Genomic DNA, 24,869 nt, shown 5'->3' with positions numbered 1-24,869 from the left:
AGAAGAGCCACACGCACGTGGATGAATCTGGGCAGGGATTTATGGAGGATGCTCCGAAGCTTCCTGGAAAAGCGTTCATGTCCGGCTGGCGTCCTCCCAAGAGGGCACCCCGCCCGTGATAGGGAGGAGGAGGATTAATAACCCTGGGGGCAGAGTCCCACATCGGGGAGCCACATCTGAGTCTCAGGAGCGGCCCACCCGTGTCACAAATTCATCACCATGAAGGGTGCGGCCCCTGACCGTGCTCCTCCATTCAGACGACACACACCATGGCCTGGGAGCCCCCAGACGGAACCTTGAGCTTTCTGCAAGGTGTGAAACAGGCTTGCAGGGAAGCTTCTAGAATACGACATGACCACTCACTTTGGAGATTTAATGTGAACCCCCCGATTCCTTTTGGGCTTTGCTTTACCCACGTCAGCATTCCTGATAAATAATAACACATGATGTTTTTCACTTGCAAGAATTCACGGAAGCATGACGGTGCTGTATTTTGTTGCACTTCTTATGTTTTCGCTCAAGGTCATGACTTTGAGAGCTAGGCATGGAGGGGAGCCCATGTCTACACATGTGACATGCTCGCTTGACACCATAATTTATGCTTGTCAGAGGAGGGGGACTGACCGCCAGCTCTGCCAGCCAGACCCCAAAGCCCAGAGCCCTCCCTAAACCACCGGAGCAGAGGGCAGGCGCGTGACCTTGGCCGGGTGCTCACCCAGGCTCAGGGCAGAGCAGTGACAAGCCGCAGCCCCGTGTCCGCACACCCTCTGTCCCCAGGGATGCCCCTTCCTCTGCCTGCCCCCCCATGCCAGGCTTCTCTGACCAAGACGGAGGTCACAGCATCCTGGAAAGAGATGCCCGTGAACTTTGCACCAGGCAGCTCCAGGCTGCTTCCTCCTCCTCCTCCACCAGGTACAGATCGACGCTTAGATGCAAAGATCCACCCGGAGGGTCGGAGGCTCCCTCCTCACGGATGTCACTGACCCCAAACACCCCGGAGCCCAGAGCAGCAAGGCCCGCAAGGGCCAGGTTGTGTGACCGCCTCTGGTCCAGAGGTGACAGCTGGCAGGACGGCTGACTCACTGAGAGGAAGGACAAGCTAGGCCCCCTGCCTGCGGTGGGAAAGAACCCGGGAAAAGCCAGAACACTCAGAGTTCTCTCCGGAGAGGACGGCCCACCTGCCTGCCTGTTGGGATGCAGATCCATCCATTCAACCTGCCTCAACTCAGCCTGACTTGGGGCTGGGACGGAAGGCAGGAGACTGCGCCTTCACTATGAGGGGCTGAGCAGCACCAGGCTCTCCTCTCCTGCTCCTGTGTAGAGGGAAGGTAACCAAGTCCTGGGAACCAAGGATACTCAATTCCTCAGGAAGTGTCTCTTGGAGCCGCTCCACCTAGATCCAAGGGTTTGGAAGAGGCTTGGGGTCAGCAGAGGGTGGGGGCTCTAGGAGGACACCCCGCACCAGGCTCAGAAACCCTCCTCTCCCCGGCCTCCAAAAGTAGTGCTTGGATCTCCCCTGATGCACCTGCCACGGGCGCTGAGCAATGGCCGAGTGGGGTCTGCTGCGTGGGGCTCCTGGGAGGATGCGAGGGAACACAGATGGAGCCCGCTACCCCAGCCCCCACCAGCTCTGTCACTGCAGCTTCAATAGCAGTTATCATATCACCCTTGCATCTGACTGTCCATCCATCCATCCATTCACCCACCCCATTCATCAGGCATCCACCCATCCACCCATCCATCTATCATCCATAAGCTCACCTATCCATCCATCCACCCATCCCATTCATCACGCATCCAACCATCCATCCATCCATCCATCCATCCTATCCATCATTCATCCAACTATCCATCCATCCACTGACCCCATCCATCATGCATCCAACCATCCCTCTATCCATCTACCCATCATCCATCAACTCACCTATCCATTCATCCAACCACTCCATCCATCATACATCCAACCATCCATCTATCCATCCATCCATCTATCCATCCACCCACCCCATCCATCATGCATCCAGCCATCCATCTATCCATCCAACCATCCATCCATCAAACCACCCCATCCATCAGGCATCCATCCATCCATCCATCCATCCTTCCATCCATCCACTCACTTCATCCATCATGCATCCAACCATCCCTCTATCCATCCACCCATCATCCATCAACTCACCCATCCATCCATCCACCCATTCCATCCATCATATATCCAAGTATCCATCTATCCATCCATCATACATCCAATCATCCATCTATCCATTCATCCATCCATCAACCCACCCCATCCACCATGCATCCAACCATCCATCAGGCATCCAATCACCCACGCATCTATCCATCCATCCAACTATCCACCCATCCATCCAGCTATCCATCTCATCATCCATCAACTCACCCATCCACCAACCATGAATCCAACCATTCATCCATCCATCAGTTACCATCCTCTATCCTTCTTACCACTTATACAAACACCACCTATCTACTCTTCCATCCAAATTTCTAAAGAACCCTGCCAGAGCCGAGCTGATCACTTGCCATCAGATGCTGAACAAGTCAGTTAACCTCTGGAAGTCTCAGTTTCCCCATCTAGTAAGACAGGATGATCTGGTGAACCCGAGAGTGAGTCAGCAGGAACCGCTCTGCACAGGTGTCGTGTGAACACCCATGCCATTACCACTCTGCCTCAGCTGAAAAGTGGGTGATAAGATGCATGTGTCAGCCAGCTGGTTTCAGCCGGCTCCAGAGTATGTGTCACTGGGCAGAAAAGTCAAAGCAAACACGGCTCTAGCCTGGGAGCATCAGTTCAAGCCCGGGAAACTTTTGCTTAAGAACAGGAAGAAACTGATCCTCGAAGATCAGCGTGCGCCCATGGTTCTAGGTACCAGCAGTGACATGTGGTCCCACACAGATGCTGAAGCATCTTCCCACTCCAGGCTAATCTGAGCCTTGTAAAGCCCCATTTCACAGGTGAAAAAACAGAGGCTCCATAAATAATGGCTTAGGCACAGAGATATAGACCTGACCTCACATCCTGGCTCGCTGACACATCCCAGGGCTGCCTGCAGGCTCCCCGCTCTGGGCTGGGATCTACCAGAAATCGGGTGTCTCCCAGGTTCCAGGCTCACACTGGATGGGGGGACAAGAGGGTGCTGGAGGTTACCAGTGCGAGGCTCTGGCAGAGGGTGGCTTCCAGCACAAAGCCCTGTCCTGCTGACAGTGTGTCTGAAGCATACAAGTTCAGACCCCACGTCGCCCCTTGTACCGTCAGCATCGCCTCCCTCTCCGCCTTCAGGCCGGGAAGAAGCGCTGAAGCCCTCAGCCCGCACGTGGCCCGGGGCACCTTGGCCCCTGCTGGGCTTCTGGGTCGGCCCTGGGGCCCATACCCCACACTCCATGGCCTTCCCACGCGGTCCTGAGGAGTGCTGCAGGAATGAACAATGACTGAACGCCCCATCCTTCTGGCCGGGGCACCGTGACCTGGGGCACGCGTGCACATTGGAGGCTTTCACGGACTCCAGAGAAGCGGGAACTGCTGTGATGTCAGAGGTGTGCCCACCTTGGGGCCCGCTGCCTGACACCCCCAGGGGCCCCTGGCCACCAGCACTGGGGTGCTGCCTGCTTGCACCCCCAAAGCCACCCCGGCTCCAGGCAGCAGGGGGCAGGCACCTAGAGCCCCCGTGGGATGGGAACAGTCTGGAAGGCGCCTCGTCCCTTAAAGCTTCCTCCGGTCTGCTCTGGTCACCTGGGATGCCCTGCCTCTCCCCGACGCCTGGCTGGCTCCTCTCTCCACCCTGGGGGGCGGCCCCCTCACCCCAGGAAGGGTGACCTGCATGAGCTCTGACTCCCGGGGACTCTGTTAGGGGCGCCCCGTCCTCGACGACAGCTCTGGGGCATCCACCTCTGTACCACAGGCCAGTCTTCCTGTGCGTTCGTGCCCCCAGCTGAGAGCAAACCCCGGGTGTCAGCCATGCAGGGGAGACCAAGTGACAAGTGAGGGCAGCCCGTGGGCGCCCGGACCCGATTCCCCAGCAGGCGGGAGGCACCCGCTCCTCCGGGGCGATGCTTCCCCTGGGGCCAGGGGCCCAGCGCATCATGGACCCCCTACTCCCGATGTGTGGGTGACGTGCCCCTAGCTGCCTGGGTCAGGCGGCACAGCGAGGGGTCAGGGGACAGCCTGGCTCACCCCTGCCTGGGTCCCCACCCCTTTTCTGGGTCCACCTGGCCGAGGGAGGGAGCACCCCGTGGTTCTCACCGAGGAAGCCAGGCCCCCGTGCCCTGGGGTGCACAGCTCTGCCCTTCCGGTCCCCGTGTCCCCAGGAGCGGGGCGAGGCCACCTGCAGATGAACAGAGATGCGCTCCAGAAGGACTCCAGGGTGCCCCTTCACCCCTCAACCTGCGCAGTGGGGGAACAGCCCCTGGAAGGGGTGTGCAGGGCGGGGCAGGGTCCTGCCACCCCAGAATCTCCGGGAAGCCCTGCTTGGCCCACACAGCCTAATTTAGGGAAGGAAACAGTAGGGTGCGAAGCGGACTTGGCCGAGCCCCTGCCGGGGTCTGTCTGGCGGCGGGAGCCTGGCCGGCTCTGCCCCTCTGTGCAGCCCGCGGGCGCTGCTGTCTCCCCATGGGCGGGAGACCCGGCCAGCGAGCCTACCCGCCTGCACGCAGCGGGTTTCCTCTCTGCTGAGCCGAACCCACCTGGGAACGGCTCCTTTGACCGGAGGGTGGCCCGCACGCTCCCCGGGGCCGGTGAGGCCAGGGCGGCCCTCAGGACCAGGGCCCGGGCTTTGCAATAATGCATCAAGAGCTGCTCCGAGAACAGGACAGCTGGGAGGGGTCCCACTCCTCTCCACGCCCGGGGGCGGGTGATGATGGAGCCACCGGCAAAGCTGGTTCCCAGGGACCTGGACCGGCCATGCCAGCGGGCGCCACTAGAGGGCGCCTCGGGCAGGTGCGCGCAGAGCGTCCAGGTGAGGCAGGACGCCGGCCGGGGCGTCAGGGACACGGGCTCCCATCCGCTCTGGACAGCTCCTCCCTCTTCTGCTTGGCACCAGGGCCCGCTGGCCCTCGAGGGCGGTTCCGGGGGGAGGCTGACCCCGCCCGGGAGGCTCAGCCAGAGCCGCAGGGGCCCAGGGATGGGTGAGGGGGGCTGGGACGGCGGGGGAGGCCGTCTGCACCTGAGGTTGGCCCTGATGCTGGTTCTGGCCACACAGCGGCCCCTGTCACACGCCTGGTCGAGGCTTCCGGGGCCTCAAGTGGGCACCCAGGGCTGTGCCTGCGGGGGGTGCTGAGTAGCCAGCCTTCCCGCGGGCAGCGAGAGAACAAGGGGAGAGTGTGGAGGGGGGCAGCCAGAGGGGACTCCCAGGTGCTCGGGACTCGACTGATCTGCCGCGCTCCGCCTCCTCTTAGCCCAAGCCGCGCCGTCACCAGGACGACCTTCCGGTGCCCGCCCCACAGCGGCTGAGGGTCCTTCAAGGTGTCCGTGGCGACGAGGACACGAAGTAGCCCGTGCTCCTGGATGACTTAGTGAGAGCCATGACCTGATACGTGGCAGCTGCTACACTCAGCTTCAGCCTTGTCACGAGCCCATTAGACCCTCTGGACACACGAGAAGACGAAGGCACGGGACGGCCAAGCGACTAGCCTAAAGTCACACGGCAGGAAGGAGACAGCTGGACACGACCAGCGATTTGGCGGCTACCCACTGAGGCAGGACCCTGGGACAGAGGGGTCTGTGGGGGCCCGGGGCTCTCCCCGCCACTACCGGGGAGTGCCCCCAGCCCACCTCCAGGTTCTGCGAGAGACAGAAAGCGCTCTGGGGGTGCCTGGGCCACCCTGAGGCTGGGAGCTGAGTCCTCCGTCCAGAGGCCCCGTCTGTCCCGGGAAAGTGCTGGGCCCTGAGTTGCCACCCCCTCGAGCCCCCGGGGGCTGCACCGCAGTGCCCGCACATAGGCCCTCCATCACTGGGGCAGCGTGTGTGGCCACTTTCACATCTGAGCACAGGTGTGGAAGCAGACAGCTTGCATGCGGCTCAAATGCCACCATCACCCTGGCGGCCCCAGGAGCCAGGGGGCCTGGCAGGTTCCCACTGGCACAGGGGGGTCCTGGGGGCAGGCTCCCCGCGGGCTCCTGTCAGGATGCAGCGGCTGTCACGGATGAGTGAGTGGTCCTGAACAGATGGACAGGTGCCAGGCAGGCGCTGACGGGCTGGGGAGAGAAGGACGGGAATCGGCGGGGAGGGTGGGGCGGGCTGGGCCGGGACCACAGCCCTCCCCGACAGGGACGGGCAGCCAGCTGGCATCAGCGCTGAGAGCCCCGCATCCCAGCAGCCTCTCTCTCCCGGGGCAACCACAGCTGGGCGACAGGAACCGCCGGGCCAGGAGCCCCACCCCCAGGTGGACACAGAGCTGAGCGCGGCTACAGCCACTGTGGACCGCGGGCTTGTTACATGCGAGGACCGCCACGCAGTCACGTGTTCCGTCTTGGGAGCAGCCAGGGAGCCGCTGCGTTACGGTCCTCATTTCATAGTCGCCGAAGAGGATGCACCAGGTGTAAGTACGTGGCCCTGGAGGAGTCCAGGGCGAATGCTCAGGAAGCCTCGCGGCGGGCACTCAGGACAGGCTGGGGCTGTGACCATCACACACGCGTGTGCACATAGGCACACACACAGACACGCATGCACACCCAGACACAAACACACACACGGTCCATGCAAACGTGCGTACCACCACACCCAACACACAGAGGCACGCATGAGGCACACCCAGAGACGTAAGTGCATCACACACGCATGTACGTGCTTGGACATAAAAAGTACCGGAAAATGCACACACACAAACACACGTGCATCTAAATACAAACACAGGCACCCAAGCGCACGCGCACACAGTGACAGACAGACACAGACACACCAGCGCACACACACGGACGCACACGGGCGCGCACACACACACACGCACACACACGCACACGCACCCCACACGCGGACCTCAGGGACAGCCCGATGGGGCGCTGTAGCACGAGATGCTGGCCTCTCTCCACCCAGAGACGTAAGTGCATCACACACGCACACACAGGCACACGCACGCACACACACGCACACACATGGACACGCACCCCGCACGCGGACCTCAGGGACAGCCCGACGGGGCGCTGCAGCACGAGATGCTGGCCTCTCTCCACAGCAGCGTTTCCTTTGCAGCTTTCCCAAGTCCCCGGCCACCCTGCCTTCAGGATCTTATTAGATTTCGTCCTGGAGGAAGGGGACCCACTCTCTTTAAAATTACAGCCATAATTCCAGCTAACCGTGTGAAGTGGAATTTGAGGCCTCAGGGGAACCCTTTAATTCAGCTTTAAGCGGCTCCCGGAACCTGGCGCTTCTCCCTGGGGTGACTCAGAGCGAGAATCTAGACCAGAGCCAGGAGGGCTCCCGGGTCTGAGGATGAGACGGCGGGGGGAGGTGTGCATGGGTCCCAGCGCCAAGGTGCGCCTGGGGGGTGCTGGCACCCAGGGGGCAGGCTGGGACCCCGCCGGGGGGCCAGGAAACTGGGGTCCCCACAGGCAGGCGCTCCCCGTACCCGCACAGCCACAGCCTGGACTCCTGGTCACAGCAATCGGCCTTCCCCCAGGACCACCTGGATCACTGACCCCTCCACCCAGACTCCTGGTCCCCCTCCCCCACATCCCTGATCGGAGCTGGGGGTGTGGCATCAGGAAGGACGCCGGCTGGCTAGAGGCACCACAGGCAGGCTAGGCGAGCCCAACTCAACGGTGTGCGGTGGGACGGGGAACCGGGTCACCGGGCAGACGGCTGGACCAAAGCGGGCACTCGCCCCTCGCCAGCCACGGAGCCAGGCCCAGCACACAGTGCATCGGCTCTCCCGGGACCACCGAAGGCGAGGGCAGCGCTCAAGAAGGACAGAGTCTCAGGACCTGCAGCGGCTCCAGGACCCGGCCTCAGTGCTCTAACCTGGGAAATGGGGACGCAGGGTCTTCCCTGGAGAACGAGCGGGGTGAGGCAAGGCATGTGGAGCAGCGTGGGTCCATGCGACACTGTGGCGGGGTGGGGGTGAGAGGTCAGAGACAGCGCTGCTCCAACTAGCACTGAGGCCCTGGCCAGCAGTCCACCCCCCGGAGGTCTCAGCCTGGACAGACAAACGCCAGGGGCCGCGCGAGGAGGGGGCGGGTGTGCCCATGAGCTGGAGGTCTGGGCGGGACTGCAGCGCCCCGGCTGGCGTGGGAGATGGAGCAGGGGAGAGCCCAGAGCCCCAGCGAGATGCCTGGGGGGGCTGTTCACGCCGGGTCTGGCCTTTGCTGGCCTTATCTCCCCGTCTAGAGAGGGGACAGGAATGGGGTTGCAGCCCCTGGCTGCTTCAGAGTCTGCTGAGACGCCCCCTCCCCGTCCTCACCCCTGCCTCACGGGCAGACAGATCGGGACCAGGCAGGGCTGTCACTGCACTGGCCGGGGCGCGTCACACCCTCGGCTCTGCCAGGGCGCCTCGGCCACGAACGCGGGAGCTCACCCAGGCTCAGGATCATGCACGCTGAAGCCTGGTCCGGGGAGAAACCCAAGTGTCCAGCGACAGAGGGACAGATAAAGAGGGTGCGGTACACACACGCGACACACGACTCGGTCATAAAAGAGAACAAAATAACGCCATCTGCAGCAACCCATTTTTGTTTTTTTTTCTAAATCGCTCAGTCCTGTCTGACTCTTTATGACCCCATGGACTATACAGTCCATGGAATTCTCCAGGCCAGAATACTGGAGTGGGGTAGCCTTTCCCTTCTCCAGGGGATCTTCCCGACCCAGGAATCGAACCAAGGTCTCCTGCATTGCAGCAGCCTGGATGGACCTAAAGATGATCACAGCGAGCAGGGTCGGTCAGACAGGCAGACGCCGTACGGTATCACCTACACGTGGAACCTGAAATACGGCACCAGTGAACCTGCCTGTGAAACAGACTCACAGACACAGAACGGACCTGTGGTTGCCAGGGGCAGGGGCGGGGTGGAGGGGGAACCTGGGGCTCGTGGAGTGAACTTGAAGACAGAACGGATGAACAGCGAGGTCCTACAGCATAGTAGCGCAGGGACCTACACCCAATCTCCTGGGATGAACGTTAGTGGAGAAGAACATGCAGAAAGAGTGTCTATAACTGAGTCGCTCTGCGGTACGGCCGACACGAACACGACGCTGTAAATCAACTCTATGCCAAACAAAAACCCCCCATACGGCCCCTGGAGGAGCTCGCAGCCCAGAGTGGGCCGGTGCCCTTAGTTCCTTCTCCATCCACACTTCACTTTTAAGACCCCGAAGCCGACGCACAAGGAAATGAAACAGCCCCGGGCACCCGCCGCAGCCCAAGCCGCCCCAGGAGCCCAGGGGGCACCCTCTCTGCCAGGTGCAGTCACTGCTCTCAGGGGGCAGTGTGAGCCGGGGCAGAGCGGGGCTCTGACTTTCACGCGTTCTCAGCATCCGCGTTGGAATCAAGCAGGCGTCCTGCTCAACCTCTGGCGGCGCCCCGAGGTCCAGAATCCAGGGCCCTGAGCACAGAGGTGTCCCTCTCCCCGGTCCCCCTGGACCCGCTCCCCTCCCGTGCCCCCCACCGCCCGGGTCGCTCCTTACCCGACGTGCCAGGGCTGCCGGGGCCTCTTGGCATCCTCGCCGGCTCCGCCCAGCCTGTTGAGCGAGGGGGACCGGCTGCGGGGCCCGGGGGTGTAGCTCCCGAGGGTCTTGGCGGCCCCGTCGGCCTTGCTGGGCGTCTGCTGCAGCAGCTGGGGCGAGAGGCTGAGGTGGGAGGCAGCCGCGCAGACAGCCCAGTCGGGCGCGCCGGCGTTGAGGTTGTTGTCACTGTTGGATCGCAGCAGGAGCCGGGGGGCGGCCAGCGTGCTGGGGGGCCGCCGCCTGCGGTTGGAGTACGCCGGGGCCTCTCGGAAGGGCACTGGGTCAGAGAGAGCGGGAGATGCGGGTGAGCGCGCGTGGCACCGTCATCCAGGAGGGGTGCCCGTCCCCCTCCCCACCAGCTGCCCAGGACACGGACGCTGCGAGCTCTGTGCTGAGCCCCCGAGGGTGCAGAGCTCGCCCCAACACAGAAGCAGACACGGGTGGAGGCAGGGCGCGCACCCCCCTTGCACAGAGGCTCAAGCCAGTGCTTGAGATGGAAGGGGCTCGGGTCCCACTTCCATCCATGTGGCACCCACGCCTCCAGCAGCCCAGAGGCCGTGGATGGACTGGCTGCCCCGGCTCACAGCAAGGACGGGTGGACACGAAGGCAGCCATGGAGTTCCTCCTCCTCCTCGCCGCGACCTGCACTGGGGGTTGGATCGTGTCCCCCCGAATCCCTATGTTGGAGGCCTGACCCCGAGCATCTCAGAATGTGGCTGTCTTTGGAGACGGGGTCTTTTAAGAGGTGATTAAGGTAAATGGGGTCACTGGGGGGCCCTAATCCCACAGGAGTGGGGTCCTTGTAAGAAGAGGAGGTCAGGACACGGACAGACAGAGGGACTGCCCTGTGAGGACGAGGGGAGGAGACGACCGTCGGCACGCCCAGCAGGGAGGCCTCAGGAGGACCAGCCCCGCCTACACCCGGTCTGGGAGTCCAGCCTCCAGGCCTGGAGACAGGGAGTGTTTGAGCCGCCCCGTCTGTGGGGCTGTCACAGCAGGCAGGGCAGGTGCATGCGGCTCGCTGCCTCTCCTGGTGGGAATCCATCTGCCTGAACCCCAGCGTGCTCCTTTCTCCACCCATCAAACCGGGACTCGGCAGCAAGCGTCGAATAGGATGCGGTGGACACACCTCGCCACGCTTTTCATGAAGTTCTAGAGCAGAGGCAAGCCCCTTGCCCTGTGATGTCAGCCCAGCCAGGGGCTCAGAACGAGGACACGGTCCTCGGGGACCGCGAGGGCTGGAACCCACGTGGCCGGCACCCCGGGTTTCTCCGAGGCCTGGAGCCAGAAACAGAGTGTCCTTTCCAAGTGTGTGCGTGCTCCGTCGCTCAGGCGTGTCCGACTCTTTGTGACCCCATGGACTGTAGCCCACCAGGGCCCTCTGGCCTGGATTCTCCAGGCAGGAATATTGGAGTGGGTTGCCATGCCCTCCTCCAGGGGACCTTACTGACCGAGGGATGGAACCCATGTCTCCTACATCCCCTGCACTGCAGCCAGATTCCTTGCCCGCCGAGCCACCGGCAAAGCCCGTCCTTTGCAAGAAGAGGCATCTAAAGAAACCCAAGCCTCCGGGCTGCAGGGGAGCAAGACAGCAGCCACGACAGGCAGCAAAGAACACGAGCCGCCCCGCGCTGTCCCTCCGAACACTGGACCGCAGAGCGAGAGGAGGACACGCCCTCCCGGAGGGCTGGCTGGGACGTGGGAAGGCCAGCGTCTCCGAGGAGAAAGGCGAGCTCAGGACCGAGTCCCGCACGGTCCACCGCCCCGGCTGCCCGAGGTCAGAGGTGGTGAAGTTCGTCATGGAAACCAAGGACAGCTGCACCCCACCCAGAACCTGGGCGACCCCCTGCTGCCGGCCACGCTGGAGGGCTGGGCTCACGGGGATGGAGGTGGTGCTGGCAGAGCTCCACCGAGACAGCTGAGATCCAGTGCACCCTTCGCTGCCTCCCTGGGAGGCAGGACCACCCTGGGAAAGCAGACAGGCAGCCAGCCCGGGGAAGCTGCATGGAAATGGCACGAGGCTTCCCAAGGACGCACACTCGGAATTCACATCTTGGCTTGTCATGAGAACTTGGAAGTGACCCACGGGGGAGGTCACGCTCTTTCCAGCAGAGACGCCAACCTGCTTCCTCTGAAGGCCGTCTGTCAGGGCAAGGCGCACCATCCCTTGCATCTACTCCAAACTGTGCAAAGCAAAGGATCTCTTCAGCACCAGCCCGGCCGGCAGGGAGACAGGAAGCAGGAAGGGCGTGCTCCGTGGACCCCCATCTCTGGGGCCGGAGAGGCTGCCCTGTCCAGGGCTTGGCCCCTGGGGAATCAGTCCAGGTGTTCTAGGGGGAAAGTCTATTTTAGGGAGAAGTCCCGAGTTTGTCTTTGCCGGTCACCGGGGAAACTAGCCCCGTGTCACTCCCGCTGTCAGCATCAGACGGCGGCCAGAAGACTTCTGGAAGGACTGAGGGTGACTGGAGCCCCGCCCGGCAGAGGGGCGAGGGGACAGGAGCCCTCACTAGGACGGCGGATCCAGGATCTCAGAGAGCGACGCTCTTCCTGCCGAGATCGTCAGCGGCAGGACCACAGCACCTAGAGGAAGCCAGCCTCTCAAGCAGATGCTCGCAACAAAGCCCCCTCGGCTTCCTGGCTCATCCTTCCTGCCCCCACCCGAGGACAAGCCAGAGCTCACGCGGATGGAGGCGGGGGTCACCCCAGCTCGGAGGGGACTCCCCCAGACCAGGAGACACTTGCCCTCCATGATGCGAACTCATGCTGAGGCTCCCAGCTTCCCTGACCTTAGAGTCAGTTATATTCTTCTGATGGATATAAGCGAGTACAAACGCCCTTGATGGAAAGTGATGGAATTTGGGGGGAGCCCTGCCAATAGCTAAGACAGACTCCTGAGGGGAAGCACGGTCTAGGGGAGAAGGGAACAGAGTGAGCAGAACACCATGCCCCCAACAGAAACACCCATGCTGAGCACATATTATCAAGATCAAAGTCCCAGAAGGTGAATCTGGGCTCATCGTGTAAGCAAATGTGCTCAGACAAAGGCTGTCTTTCTGTATGTTCCTGAGAACCAGGCAGAAGAGGTCTTTCAGAGAGTGGCAGCAATTCACGGGGCGGGGGCGGGGGGCGGCTGCCCTTGGAAGATTAAGGGATAAAAGAGCTGGGACTTCTGCAAATACGTCCTGCCCCAAGGAGCCAGTGAGCCACTCAGCTGGACTCTCATAGGAGACGTTTCGGTGAACATTCTAATGAACGCTATCTCACTGAATTACCAAGATTCACATTAAGTTCATTTCCTGTGTGGTGTAATTGGAAATTTCTTCCATGTTTCTTTTTTGGCTTGGGCTGGGAAGTATCTCCTTAATTCCTCTAACCTCACATCTTCATAAACCTCCCGGTTTCATAAAATGAGCGCTCCCTGTCTTAACCAACTAACCGGAACCCGCCGTGGAAATGTTGTTGCTGCTTTATTTTATTTTTTTAATGTGCAAAGGGTTAGAAATAACTCTTTTCCTGTCTGAAAATGATTAATATTCCACCCAACTGTTTCCTTCTTTCAGGCAATCTGCAAACTCTTAAGTGGGTGGATATTTTCTTAGCTTAGCCTTCCTTCCATGCATGTATTTATATGTTTCTTTTCCACAATACAAATTACCTAAGGTATGCAGAAAAGCAGATGCACTTTCAAAGTCTGCCACAGTGCATTTCCCACCCGCTCCCCGAAACCACAACCCGGGGATGGCCAAGGGACTCCGAGTGGCGGTTCTGAAAGCGCCCACCTGGCCAGGGCAGCCAGCGCCTGCCCTGGCAGGGGCTGGGGCTCCTTGCCCCTGCCTGGGTGCTCAGCAGCCTCCAGGCAGCGGACACATTACAGCCAAACTTCCTATTTTCCATAGGACTTAGTTCCTTAACAGTTAGGTTCTGGATGCACGAACGATGCACAAGATACATTTCTGCAAGGGGCTGGAGACTTGGCGGGGGAGGGAAATGAAACCGGCACCTTCAAGTGGGTTAACAGTCCAGACCAACTACAACAAAGCCCGATCGCCCACCAGAAGTAATTGCTCCCTTAACACGGCAGGAATGAATGAACCGGCAATTTTAGGAGGACCCGGAGTCCCCGGCTCCCCCCCCCCCAACCCTCGCCCGGGTCGGAAGCTGCTTTTTCCCATGCACTCTGCGCCCTAAGGCTGGCTCTCTGCTTACCTTCCTTCTTGGTGAAGGCATTTAACAAAGACTTCATTTTCCCTCCGACTTTGGCAGCGGTCCGCTCATTATATAACCTTCTCGACTGGGAGGAAGGGAAGGGCGGCCCGGCCCCTGGGCGCCGGAGCAGTTTGGACCCGGGGAGCGGCGGCGGGCGTCTGGCCACTGCCTGCCTCCGAGCATAGCTGGGCAGGCCAGACCCAGCGCGCTGGTGACGGAGCCCACCCCATACTCGTCTGTCAGCTGGGAGCCAAGCGTGCGTAGACTGAGACTGCTCTCAGAGCCCACTGCCGCTCCCCGCGCCCGTCATGTGAGCTGCGCTCCCCTGCTTTTGTGATCAGTACATCGGGGAGGAGGCTCGCAGGCGGGAGGCATCGGTGAGCCCCGAGCTCCGACCATCCAAGGGCGGGCGCTGGGGCTGGGGCTCCGGTCGCTCCAGCTCAGACCCGCCCGGGGCAACACAGCACCTGTGCTTTGCTGATTTTCATTCGAAAGAAAAAGCCGAGTTTTTCCTCGCTTTCTGCCGCCGCCGCTGCCGTTTGTCCGCCAGCAGACGTGGGGAGTCGGTCCCGGAGATAAAACGTCCCGGTTCCAGATAAGCCACGAGCCAGACCCGCGTTCACTGGGCGGTCAGGGCCGGTCTTCTGGAATCTCTGAACGTGACCCAGATTTCCGTTGGCAAGAATCAGACACAAGGACCCATTACTTCTCTGGCTCCCCCCCATGGAGGTAATGACCCTGGAGAAAACAGGATTTCCATCCCCCTTCCTAATTCCTTTTTTTTTTTGGAAACAAAAGAGAGATGAAACAATTAAAATTGCAGCCCAGCCAAAGCTCGCCCTAATTCCAGGCAGCTGATAAAAAGCCCATTCTGAGCCAGGCTGCACGCCTCTTACAGAAGTCCGGGAGACACGCGGGAGAGGCGGCAGGGAAAAAGTTCTGCCCGCGCGGCAAACACAGAGGGCGGGGCCGTGGCAGGGAGCCCCACGGCAGGTGGCACGGGGCTATTTCTACACGAGGAGAGAGGTCTTTCCGAAAGCTCAATGGAGCATCCCAGGGAGCAGGCTCTGCCGCCTTTGCTGCTGGGGCTGTAATTAAGAGTGCGTTTTTTTGGTTGCTAAGAGAGCTGCTTCTGAAATTTGAAGGGAAAAAAAGAGAGAGGAAGAATGGGACGAGACGAGGCAAAGCGCCGGGAGGCTGTAAGTTGAATTCCATATGGTCGGCTCGCTTTGTGTCAACAAAAACGGCAGCGGCGGAAGCCTTGGGAGCCTCTCTCCACGGGACACCTGGGGCTGGCGGGACGTCTGTCCAGGGTGGTGAGAGCGCGGACCGGGTGCCCGTTACCAGCTGAGCACTTGCGCGTCGTTTCACTCCCACGATGCCCGGTTGCAGGGCTTAGAGCTGTCTTCAAACTCTGCCCTGGGTGACCCTCGCCCGCCACGCCGGAGACCCAGGCCACGTCTAAGACTCGCCCTAGTGGACACTCAACCACTGGTGCGTTTCACCCATGAAAACCTCACGACCTGCCCCGCACCGCTCGTGTCCCTGGGGGACAGAGCAGGTGACGGCAGGGGGCAGGCTGTCCTTGGACGTGGGTGCCAGGCTGCAAAGCTTCCAGAAGCATCTCTCTCAAATGCAGAAACCAACAAGGGGACAACCTCTCCTGCCTGGGGAGCCTGCCACTTGCCCCCACCCCCGGTGTAGGGACCGTCAGGGATCTTCAAGGTGGGGGTGTCCAGTTTACCAGGGGTGTGCTGGCTGTCTGCCCGGCTGTGACAGGATGCTCTCGTGACAGTGACCTGGGGGAGATCCCCACCCCCGGAGGCGGGGGCCCTGACACATGGGCCCCAGGAAACCCTCCAGGGAGCGGGCGGGAGGCTCTGCGACGCTCAAGATGCCACCCCAGAGTGCGGGCCTCCTCCCGCGCAAAGACACTCTTGGCCTCTGCTGTTGGCAGGGAGCGCGTGTGGTCCAGGGCCGGCGGGCAGTGACCAAGCCCAAGGCTGGAAGTGCCCCCACCGTCGCTGGCTCCCGGTGTGGACCTGGGGAGCAGGGGGTCAGGAGGAGGTGGCTTCACTGGCGCCCCCCGAAAACATCCCGAGTCTTTTCCGAGGGAGGAGGAGCCCTCGCCCCCGCACTGGGAGCAGAGCCAGAGATGCCCAAAGAGCATGCATCCGGGGCCCAGCGGGGACAGCTCCCAGCCCGCCTCCCCAGCCCTGCATACAGAGTGACGGTTCCTCATGGTGCCTTTGCCCACAGCAGGAGCAGAGCCTGGAAATGCCGGGCCCCCGGCTGCCCGCCCAAGAGGTGAGACAAGTCTGAGGCAAATCCCAGAACCAGGAAAGAGGCCGGCTCGCCGCCCTGGGGCAGAGGGGGCCCCTGGCTCTCGACCGCCCCACCTCCAGGTTCCATGTCCCAGGGCACTCCTGGACCCGGGCTGTGCAGGCCCAGGGGACGAGGCAGTGAGCGAGGCGGAGACCGGCTCCCTCCCAGGCTGCATGAGGGGCAGGGTGGGCGCGTAAGCACAGCCTTTGGGCGTAACAGGATGTGAGGGGCCCAGGGAAGCATCCTCAGCCCGACGATTCCCATTCTCACTCCCATTCCTCTAACAAGCAGACGGCCTTCCCAATCACCACTTCCAGGAATCCGTGCAAACGAGTCACTGAGATTAGCAGCAAGAGCTTAGGTTCTCGTGCGGACCTACTGTGCGCCTGCCCCCCCCACCTCCAGACCAGAAATCCTGCTGGGAGGGAGGGGGTCCATTCCTGACTCCACCCACCTCACCCACCTCCTCCCCAAAGGCAGGCAAGCTCTCCTTGAATGCTTCCAGCAACAGGGAGCTCACTACCTGTGTGCTGGCTCTGCGCCCACGCACACCGGTCTCCTTTCCCGCCACACGGACATCATTTCCACACCCGCCACAACCTGGAAGGGAAAGCCGAGGCGTTCAGAGCACAGACTTCGTCCCAAGAAGTAATGTAGGTTTGGGGGTGTCAGAGCTCGGGGGCACAGCGATGGCTGAGTTTTCCTCCCATCAACGCCTAGACCCTTTGTTCTGTTGCCAGGCCCTTTGCTGAGCAACCACAGTGACCGCTAGAGGCTGTGCTGGCCACATTGCTGAGGTTTGGTTCCAACTGGACTTCATTCCAAACGAGGGGGAGAAGGGAGAGCAAAGATTCTGGTTCTGAGAGGGGCTGGGGTGAGGCGGGTGGCCAGTGGCAGTGGGTGGGGTCAGGGATGGCATGGGGTGAATCTGTCCACCTGCTCACCCGCCCACCCACCCCAAAGGATGACTGAGCATCTTTTGAGTTGGGGGCCTGTTCGAAGGAAAAAAAGCAGGAGGAAGGATTAGATGGAGCCTCCCCAAATCAGACAGCTTCCAGGAAGGAAGAAGGTCACCCCAGAATGAACCCCAAACTGTCAGCCGTCTGGCCTGGCCCATTAGCCATCAGCCTGGCCCCAGCCAGCCCAAGTCCGGTGCCAAGCCCTCGGTGAGAGGTAATAAACCAACAATGAACTCTGCATGAGCGCCTCCGTCCGTTCCCGCTCCCCTAAAGGACCTGCACCCCACCCACCGCCCCCGTCGCTCAGACCCGCCTCCCAAACCCTCATGGTCTAAGCCCTTCATTTGCCATGTCTTTTGACAACTGCCTGACAACAGGCTGAAAATAATTTCATTGCTCGTATAAAAAAGGCTCTTCGCACATCAGAACATTTCAAGACACTATGAAGTCCTGGCAGGGAAGACACGCCAGGTGTTATAAACATGCCTGGTGCGAGTCTGCAGGGCCGCTCTGCGGGGACGGTCAGCCCACCTCCTTTCCTGGGCCGGCTAGCAGGCGAGCGCCGGACACGGGGCCAGCTCTGTGTCTTACGGCTCGGCGGCCCTGGGCTGGCCAGACACCCCAGCCCGCGGATTCCCCACCTTCAAGGTGGGAACAGCCCAGTGCATTCCCGAGGTCAGCTGTGGTGGTCAGCCTTCTGGGGTCGAATCCCAGCGCCTCCACCTCCCAGCTCTGTGACCCCGGGAGAGGCACCACGCCTCTCTCTGCCTCTGTTTCCTCTTCCATTGATGGAGATACACCTGGTGCTGCCACGTAGGAGGCGAGGAGCAAATCAGTAATAGTAATATTTACAAGTGCCTGGGTTTGAAGGTTGCCATCAATGGCTAAATAAACACATTTAATTAAAAAAAAAATTCTGCGAGTGAATAGCAAATGAGTCTCCCTGGCCCCCACCCTGGCCCCGTGTCTGTGATTAGCCCTCCCAGGTCCCTTAGAATGCATATACACAGTTTTTTTGGGTGCCACCTCCTCCAGAAAGTCTCCCTGAGGGATCCAGTCCCTGGAGAGACCCACCCCCACCCCCAGGGCTGCCACGTCAGCAGTCCTTCCGGGGGGGCATTACTTGGTTCCATGGGACATCAAACGGGTCCAGTGTCCAGCTCCCCATCACTCAGCTAATGAGGTGTGGGAGTGGGCCTCCCACAGTTCTGGACGTGAGTGAAGGAACCAGAGAAGAGGGAGGCGGCCCGTCCCGTTTCCACTTGTTTGCAGTGTTCCCGGGCCCTTTTCCAGGCCCCCCAGGTGGTCTCTTGGGCTGTGGTCTCCTTCCTTCTGTGCCCCACCCGGCCTCCACCCACCCCCGTGTCTGCCCAGGTCCTGCCTGCCACGAGGAGGCCCGCCCTGCAGGGCTCTGGGTCCATCTCACCTGACGGGCAGGTGCGCGGGACATTGGGCAGGCCGGGTCCTCAGGGTCCCTGCCATGTCCTGCCCGCCTGGGGGTGGGGGCAACTGGGGTCATCCTGGGGCTTCCGAGGGCTGCTGCCGGGGCTCCAGGTGACCAGACGCATGGCCAGGGCTCTGACCCAGGGGGCGCACGGGCCGGGCCGGAGGGCTCTGACCCAGCTCAGGGTGGCACCGGCTCTGCAGAGCCACCGTATGTCACCAGGCTCGCTGCGGAGCTCCCAGCCGAGGCACCCCGGACCCCTGGGAGCCACAGAAGTCCTTCAGGACCATCCCTCCCCGCACCCACAGCCAGAGCGATGTTTTCCATGAGACCCTGGCAGACAAGCCAGTGGGGCTGGGGCGTAAATGTCGCCAAGGGTCCTGCAGTCCCCAAGATGGGCGCTGTTTCCCTTCTCTTTCCGAGTGGCCTGGGGACTCACTCAGGGCCCACCTCCTCCTCCTGGCGGCGGGCTGCAGAAGGGAGAGCCGGCTGGGGTGGAAGCAGGAGGGGCCCCGAGTCTATTTCTGCCCCAACGCAAACTCGCGGAGGCGGCTGTAGCCTCTTGTCAGACAGGAGGCCCGTGGGGAACGGAAAAGAGGAGAAGAAACTCTTGAGGGTCTCAGTGGCCCACCAGCCCCACCCTCCGCCTTGTCTAACAGAAGTGACAGCCTACTGCCGGGCAGGAGACCGCCGACGTGTGCGAGCTCCTTGCCCGGCTAGGGGGAGCAGGGGCAGGGAGGCAGCGGGTCCCCGGGGGGTCCCCGGGGGGTCTGTGGGGCCAGACCTGGATTCGTCCTGCCCACTCCCCACCTGAGCCAAAATAGGAGACCTCGCTTCCTTCCCGCGTCGCTTTAGATAACTGCGATTTAAATATTAGTAGGCAACATTTCTCCATCTCACAATCATTGTTCAATGAATCATACATTTATAAATAACAGGAGATATAAAAAGGCGTCTCGGCAATAGTGCGGGGGTTATCTCTGAGCCAGCATGGAGGTGTCTGCGAGAGGTGGAACGTTCCAGCAGCTGGGACTGCAGAGGTGGGGAGGCAGTGCTCCTGGAGGATCTGCCGAGGCCCCTGGGTGGGAGGCAGGGGCACAGATGAGGGGTCTCTCCTCAAGGTGGGGGTGTCCCTTCAGGGCCGCCAGGTTCGGGGACTCCGGCAGGGGCTACGCACCAGCCCTGAGACAGGGCTCCAGGACTCCAGGGCCAAGAGCAAGGCAGAGCAGGCACAGGGAGACGGGCTTTGGCGGTCGAACTGGGGCTGACCACAAGGAAGATGAGGGTCCCCCGGGGGCATTCCAGAAGGACCCCAGGCTCCAAACCTCGCCCCCCCACCCCCGCCCCGGTCTCCTTCCTCTGTTCAGCTTCAAGTCCTGGAGAGAGACTGTGCGCTGGGCCAACGCTCTTACCAGGCCATGTGGAGCAGCGGCTTCATACAGAAAACCAGGGTGACCCTGGTGGCCCCTCTGAGAGCCCAATGGTGAGGACGCCTGGACTCCCCACAGGGGGACCTGGGCTCAGGGCGCTGAGACAAGTCAGCAGTGCCCAGCCCACTACTCAACGGAACCGTCCGGAGCCCCAAGGCCAGGCACAGACACCTCTTCCGGAAGTCTTCTGGGTGCCTGGATGGTTGGGACCGGACTGCAGGGGCCGGGACCACAGAGGACCCCTGAGGTCACGGGCCGCCCACGTCTCCGGACGCACTGGAGAGCTGACCACACAGAGGGATTTGTTGAAAGGCAGCCCCGGAGCTGGCTGGGGGGTAACCAGGGTGCTAGAGACGGAATGCTGCGTTCCCCGCATTCACGTGCTGAAGCCCGGTCCCCGGGGTGACGCACTGGGAGGTGGGGCCTTTGGGAGGTGACGTGATGAGGTCATGAGGGTGGGGACTGTGCTGTGTGTTAGCTGCTCAGTCATGTCCGACTCTTTGCAACATGTGGACTGCAGCTCTCCAGGTTCCTCTGCCCAGGGAATTCTCCAGGCATGACTATTGGAGTGGGTTGCCATTCTCTTCTCCAGGGGATCTTCCCAACCCAGGGATGGAACCCATGGCTCCTCGTTGCAGGCAGATTCTTTACCATCTAAGCCACACTGGTGATGGGATCAGTGCCCTCATAACAAGAGGCGTGGGAGGCATCTGTCTCTCGGCCACGACATGGCGAGAAGGCATCATCTGCTAGCCAGGAAGAGGCCCCTCGCCAAGAACTGAACTGGCCAGCGCCTTGATCTTGGACATCCAGCCTCCAGGACTTCAGCAAGGCACAAACGGATGTTGTTTGAGCCTCCGTCTGCGGTGGTTTGTGAGAGCCGCCCGACCTTCAAAGATGCCACACATGGCCCACCGTGTCCTCTCCCCTGCAGGCCCCTGGGGGTCCCCACGCCGTCACGTCCACTGCCCCGGTTCCTCCATGCGCCCCCACTAGCGGGGTGCTCCCAGCCCTGCTGCGGCCCGGAACACAGCTCTGGGCATCACCTCTGCTGTGGCCTCTACCTGGACTCCGTTACCCTCCCCTCCTGCCCTGATTCTTCCAAGGCCAGCTCTTCAGCATCACTCTCCAGGTCGTCTCATCACAGAGGTGTTTCTTGCCTGTTCTTTCTAGAAGGACAACCCTCTTATTCTCTCTCTTAGCCCCACGTTACTCCTCCCTCACTGCATTCATCAAAATCTGAAATCGCACCACTTGTGAGTTTGCTTACACTGGTGTATTCTGGCCACAGGGACTGAGTCTGTCTTTAAAAAAAAAATTCTTTCTTTTACCTTTTGTTTTTATTTCTGGCGGCACTGGGTCTTCGCCTGGCACGCACAGTTTCTCTACTTGCGGCACATGCGTGGGCTTAGTTGTCTCACTGCACGTGGGATCTTAGTTCCCCGATCAGGGATCGAACCAGGTACCCTGCCCTTGGCAGGCGGATTCTCAACCGCTGGACCACCAAGGAGGTCCCCTGAGTCTGTCTGACTCATTACACCATCACCAGAACACAGCTCAGCCTCTCACGAGACATCTGTGCTTCACACCTGCATCAGTAAATGAACGAACAGGAGGACACACTTTCCTCCCCACCCCCTGGACTTCATCACCACGGCTTCCACTGCGTCTGCTTCACTACGTGAAACACCTGTTTCTAGAACTCTTCCCACCATGAACACTTCCTCCCCACAGTTGGAACCTTCTGGAAAGCATGGGGCAGGACAGAGGCTTTACACAAGACACAAGACCTGGCACAAAATGGGAACGTAAAAATACACGTTCTGGTTATTAACATTTCAGGTCCTTGTCTGGCCATCCGTATCTGGGTCCTCTGTTAATCGTGGTTCCCTTTAGTTACACGTCATGTTTTCCTGCTTTTTTGCTTGTCTCGTTATATTTGATTCTGTATCAGCCATTGCGTTTGATATGTTGTACAGACTCTGGGCTCTGTTATCTTCCTCTGAAGAGTGTGGAGTTTCTCTAGCAGGGAGTAAGATTATCAGAACACTGTTCTGTGAAGGCACGGCTTTGATGCTTTTGTAGGGAATCTCTGTTGGCTTGGTCCTTGTGGGAGGTCCTGGCTTCTGGGGCCCTTCTGGGGTTCTGGCAGAAAATCTCAAGGGTTTGCCAAACTCCTCTAATAAGACAGAGCCCAGCTTCCCATTGTCTCTACTTGGCTCTTTGTGTTTTAAGCTACTGTGTTCCACAGGGATCCCTGGACTCTCACTTTGGACAAATAGTTCAGAAGTCAGTCAAGGATTTAGGGGGATTTATGTGCAGATCTGGGGTCTCTCCCCTCTATTTCCAGCTATTCATGCAGCCCTGACTGTGACCTCCAACTGCTGAATCTTCACCTCAAAGAAACTGACTTTCTGTCAGGGGACCCCCTCTTTCACATGGGTTCCCCCAACCACACCGAGTCCCTGACCTCTATGTCCAGAGGCAGCAGGAGGGGAGAGGAGACTCTGGTGACCTGGTCAGTGGGCAGTGGGCTCAGAAAGTAAGGTGACGAGATGGGGACGGCGGCTGCCTCCCGTGAGCAGCCAGGGAGGAGCAGGGTGTGGGCTCTGAGGGTCAAAGCAGTGGTCGGTTCTTTAACACCGACCCCGGTGTCATCACCATGGCCCCCCACTCTGAACGCCCCCACAGTACCTGCTACACGTTCTGGTCTCTCTGCGGCCCAGTGAGGTGGGGCCTTTCATGCCCACTTTATAGACGTGAAGACCGAGGCTCATGTCATCACCGTGGCCCCCACTCTGAACGCCCGCACAGTACCTGCTACACGTTCTGGTCTCTCTGCGGCCCAGTGAGGTGGGGCCTTTCATGCCCACTTTATAGACGTGAAGACCGAGGCTCATGTCATCACCATGGCCCCCACTCTGAATGCCCGCACGGTACCTGCCACACGTTCTGCTCTCTCTGCAGCCCAGTGAGGTGGGGCCTTTAATGCCCACTTTACAGACGTGAAGACCGAGGCTCAGGAAGGGCCAGAGTTCATCCAACCCCTTGTCCGTCACTCCGGGGCAGCACTGACCTCACTTGCGCCTCCATCTCAGCATCAGAGCTGGACGGCGGGCTTCCCTGGTGGCACAGTGGTGAAGAACCCGCCTGCCAATGCAGGAGACACAGGCTCCATCCCTGGTCTGGGAAGATCCCCCGTGCGGCAGAGCGACTGAGCCCATTCGCCACGAGTACTGAGCCTGTGCTTTAGCGCTTGGAGCCACGACTCCTGAGCCCACGAGCTGCAACAACTGAAGGCCACAAGCCCCAGAGCCTGTGATGCACAACGAGAGACGCCCCTGCCCCACAGCTAGAGAGCGGCCCCCACTCGCCAAACCAGAGAAGAGCCTGGGCCAAAGCCAGGCGGTGGCGCCCTGACCGCCGGACGGATGAGAGCTGGGTGGGACCCGATGCGGGGAGGGCAGGGGCATCACCCCGGAGGCAGGTGACGAAGGAGGAAGCCAGCTGAGTCATCTGCGTGTATCGTGACCCCACCTCTGCTTGGGCTGTGGGTCCTGCCTCTGCTAGGCCTCAGTTTCCCTGTATATCCATAAGGGGCCGAGTACAATGTCCCCTGAAAGTCCTGGCTGGCAAATCTGAGGGCCCTGTGCAAGCATCCTTATCTGAGAGGTGCAGAGGGTTCTCGGGGCTGAATAGCAGGATTTCAGGGGAGCAGTCTGGCTCGGCTCCCAAGTCTCTAAGAGGCACCATGGGTCATCCCGAGGTGGTCGAGCGGTGCGCCATGAAGGCCCAAGGCCACAGCCGTTCCTGGAGGGGGCCTGCCATCCGCCAAGCCCCGGTTTCACCTGTGCCGAGGTTTGGCCCTGCAACCACGGTCAGGCCGAGCCATCTCTCGGAGCCTGTGAGTGGGGCGCTGGTGATGCCCTTTGCACACAGGACCTCTCAGGGGCCCCTTCCCCTGGAAGAAGTGGGAGCAGGGGAGGGGTCTGCAGCCTGCCTGCTGAGGTCTCGCGGCCGCCGTGGGCGCCTCAGGAGGCCTCTTTGCCGAGCAGAATGCAGCACGTTTCACCGAACCCGGCAACTCCAGGGAGCCAGCGGCTCATGTCGTGCCCGGGCAGGAAGCCAAGCCTGGCCTGGAAGCTGAAGGAAGCTTCGCTGCAGAGGCCCACGAGGTGGCAAGGCCCCTCCAAGCCACACCCCCGAGCGCCGTCCTGCAGGCCTGGCCTGGGAACTGGGGGACCCGCCACAAGTCGCTGGGCTTCAAGCTTTCGTCCCTAGATTCCGACTCTGTGGGTGAATGGCTGTGTCACCGCATCCTGTCCCCGGGCTGGGAGGCTGGGCCTCAGGAATCCTTCCCCAGGGACCCCCAGCCTTCCTTGGGAGGGGCCACAAAGCCTCTGAGCCCCCCCAGTGACCCCCCGCGTCTCTGCTGGGGGAGGAAGCTGAGCCGCTCAGGGTCCACACATGCCCAGCCCTGCCGGCCTCCCTCCAAGTCTCTGGACGGACAGAACCTCCAGCGCCGTTGTCCCGGCCAACACGTCCTCCATGGCCTCAGTTCAGTTCATTAATACTCTGCTTTAAAAGGACCCAGCAAACGCCCCATTTTCCTAATGGGGTCAGCAACCGTGCCCGTGTACCGAATATAAACTGTTCAGTCACCACCACACAGCTCTGTTTCTGCCTCAAACTGGCATGCACCTTTCCATTTTAGGGGGATGACAACTTCGCTCCCTAAACTCCGAGTCTAGCCCACCGTAGCCAAGTCTTCAAGAATGCTGTTTAAGACACTGCACGTGTTTCCACTGAGGCACAGACTTGTCCACTCCCAGCAG

The 24,869-nt window shown here is 60.8% G+C and overlaps 1 protein-coding gene across 1 annotated transcript in view; it reads right to left on the bottom strand.

Annotated features, from left to right (window-relative positions):
- The window catches only part of SHANK2 (SH3 and multiple ankyrin repeat domains 2), a 552,597-nt gene that overhangs the window by 293,559 nt on the left and 234,169 nt on the right, over nt 1–24,869 (bottom strand). The window contains exon 11 of the mRNA XM_061161522.1: nt 9,632–9,947. Coding sequence (XP_061017505.1) covers nt 9,632–9,947 — 316 coding nt within the window. The remainder of the gene's footprint in view (nt 1–9,631; nt 9,948–24,869) is intronic.

Source organism: Dama dama, chromosome 2 (assembly GCF_033118175.1).
Source record: "Dama dama isolate Ldn47 chromosome 2, ASM3311817v1, whole genome shotgun sequence".
NCBI classification, from domain to species: domain Eukaryota; kingdom Metazoa; phylum Chordata; class Mammalia; order Artiodactyla; family Cervidae; genus Dama; species Dama dama.
Note: the sequence above shows the minus strand (reverse complement) of the source record. Positions and strands in the feature narration are given on the sequence as shown.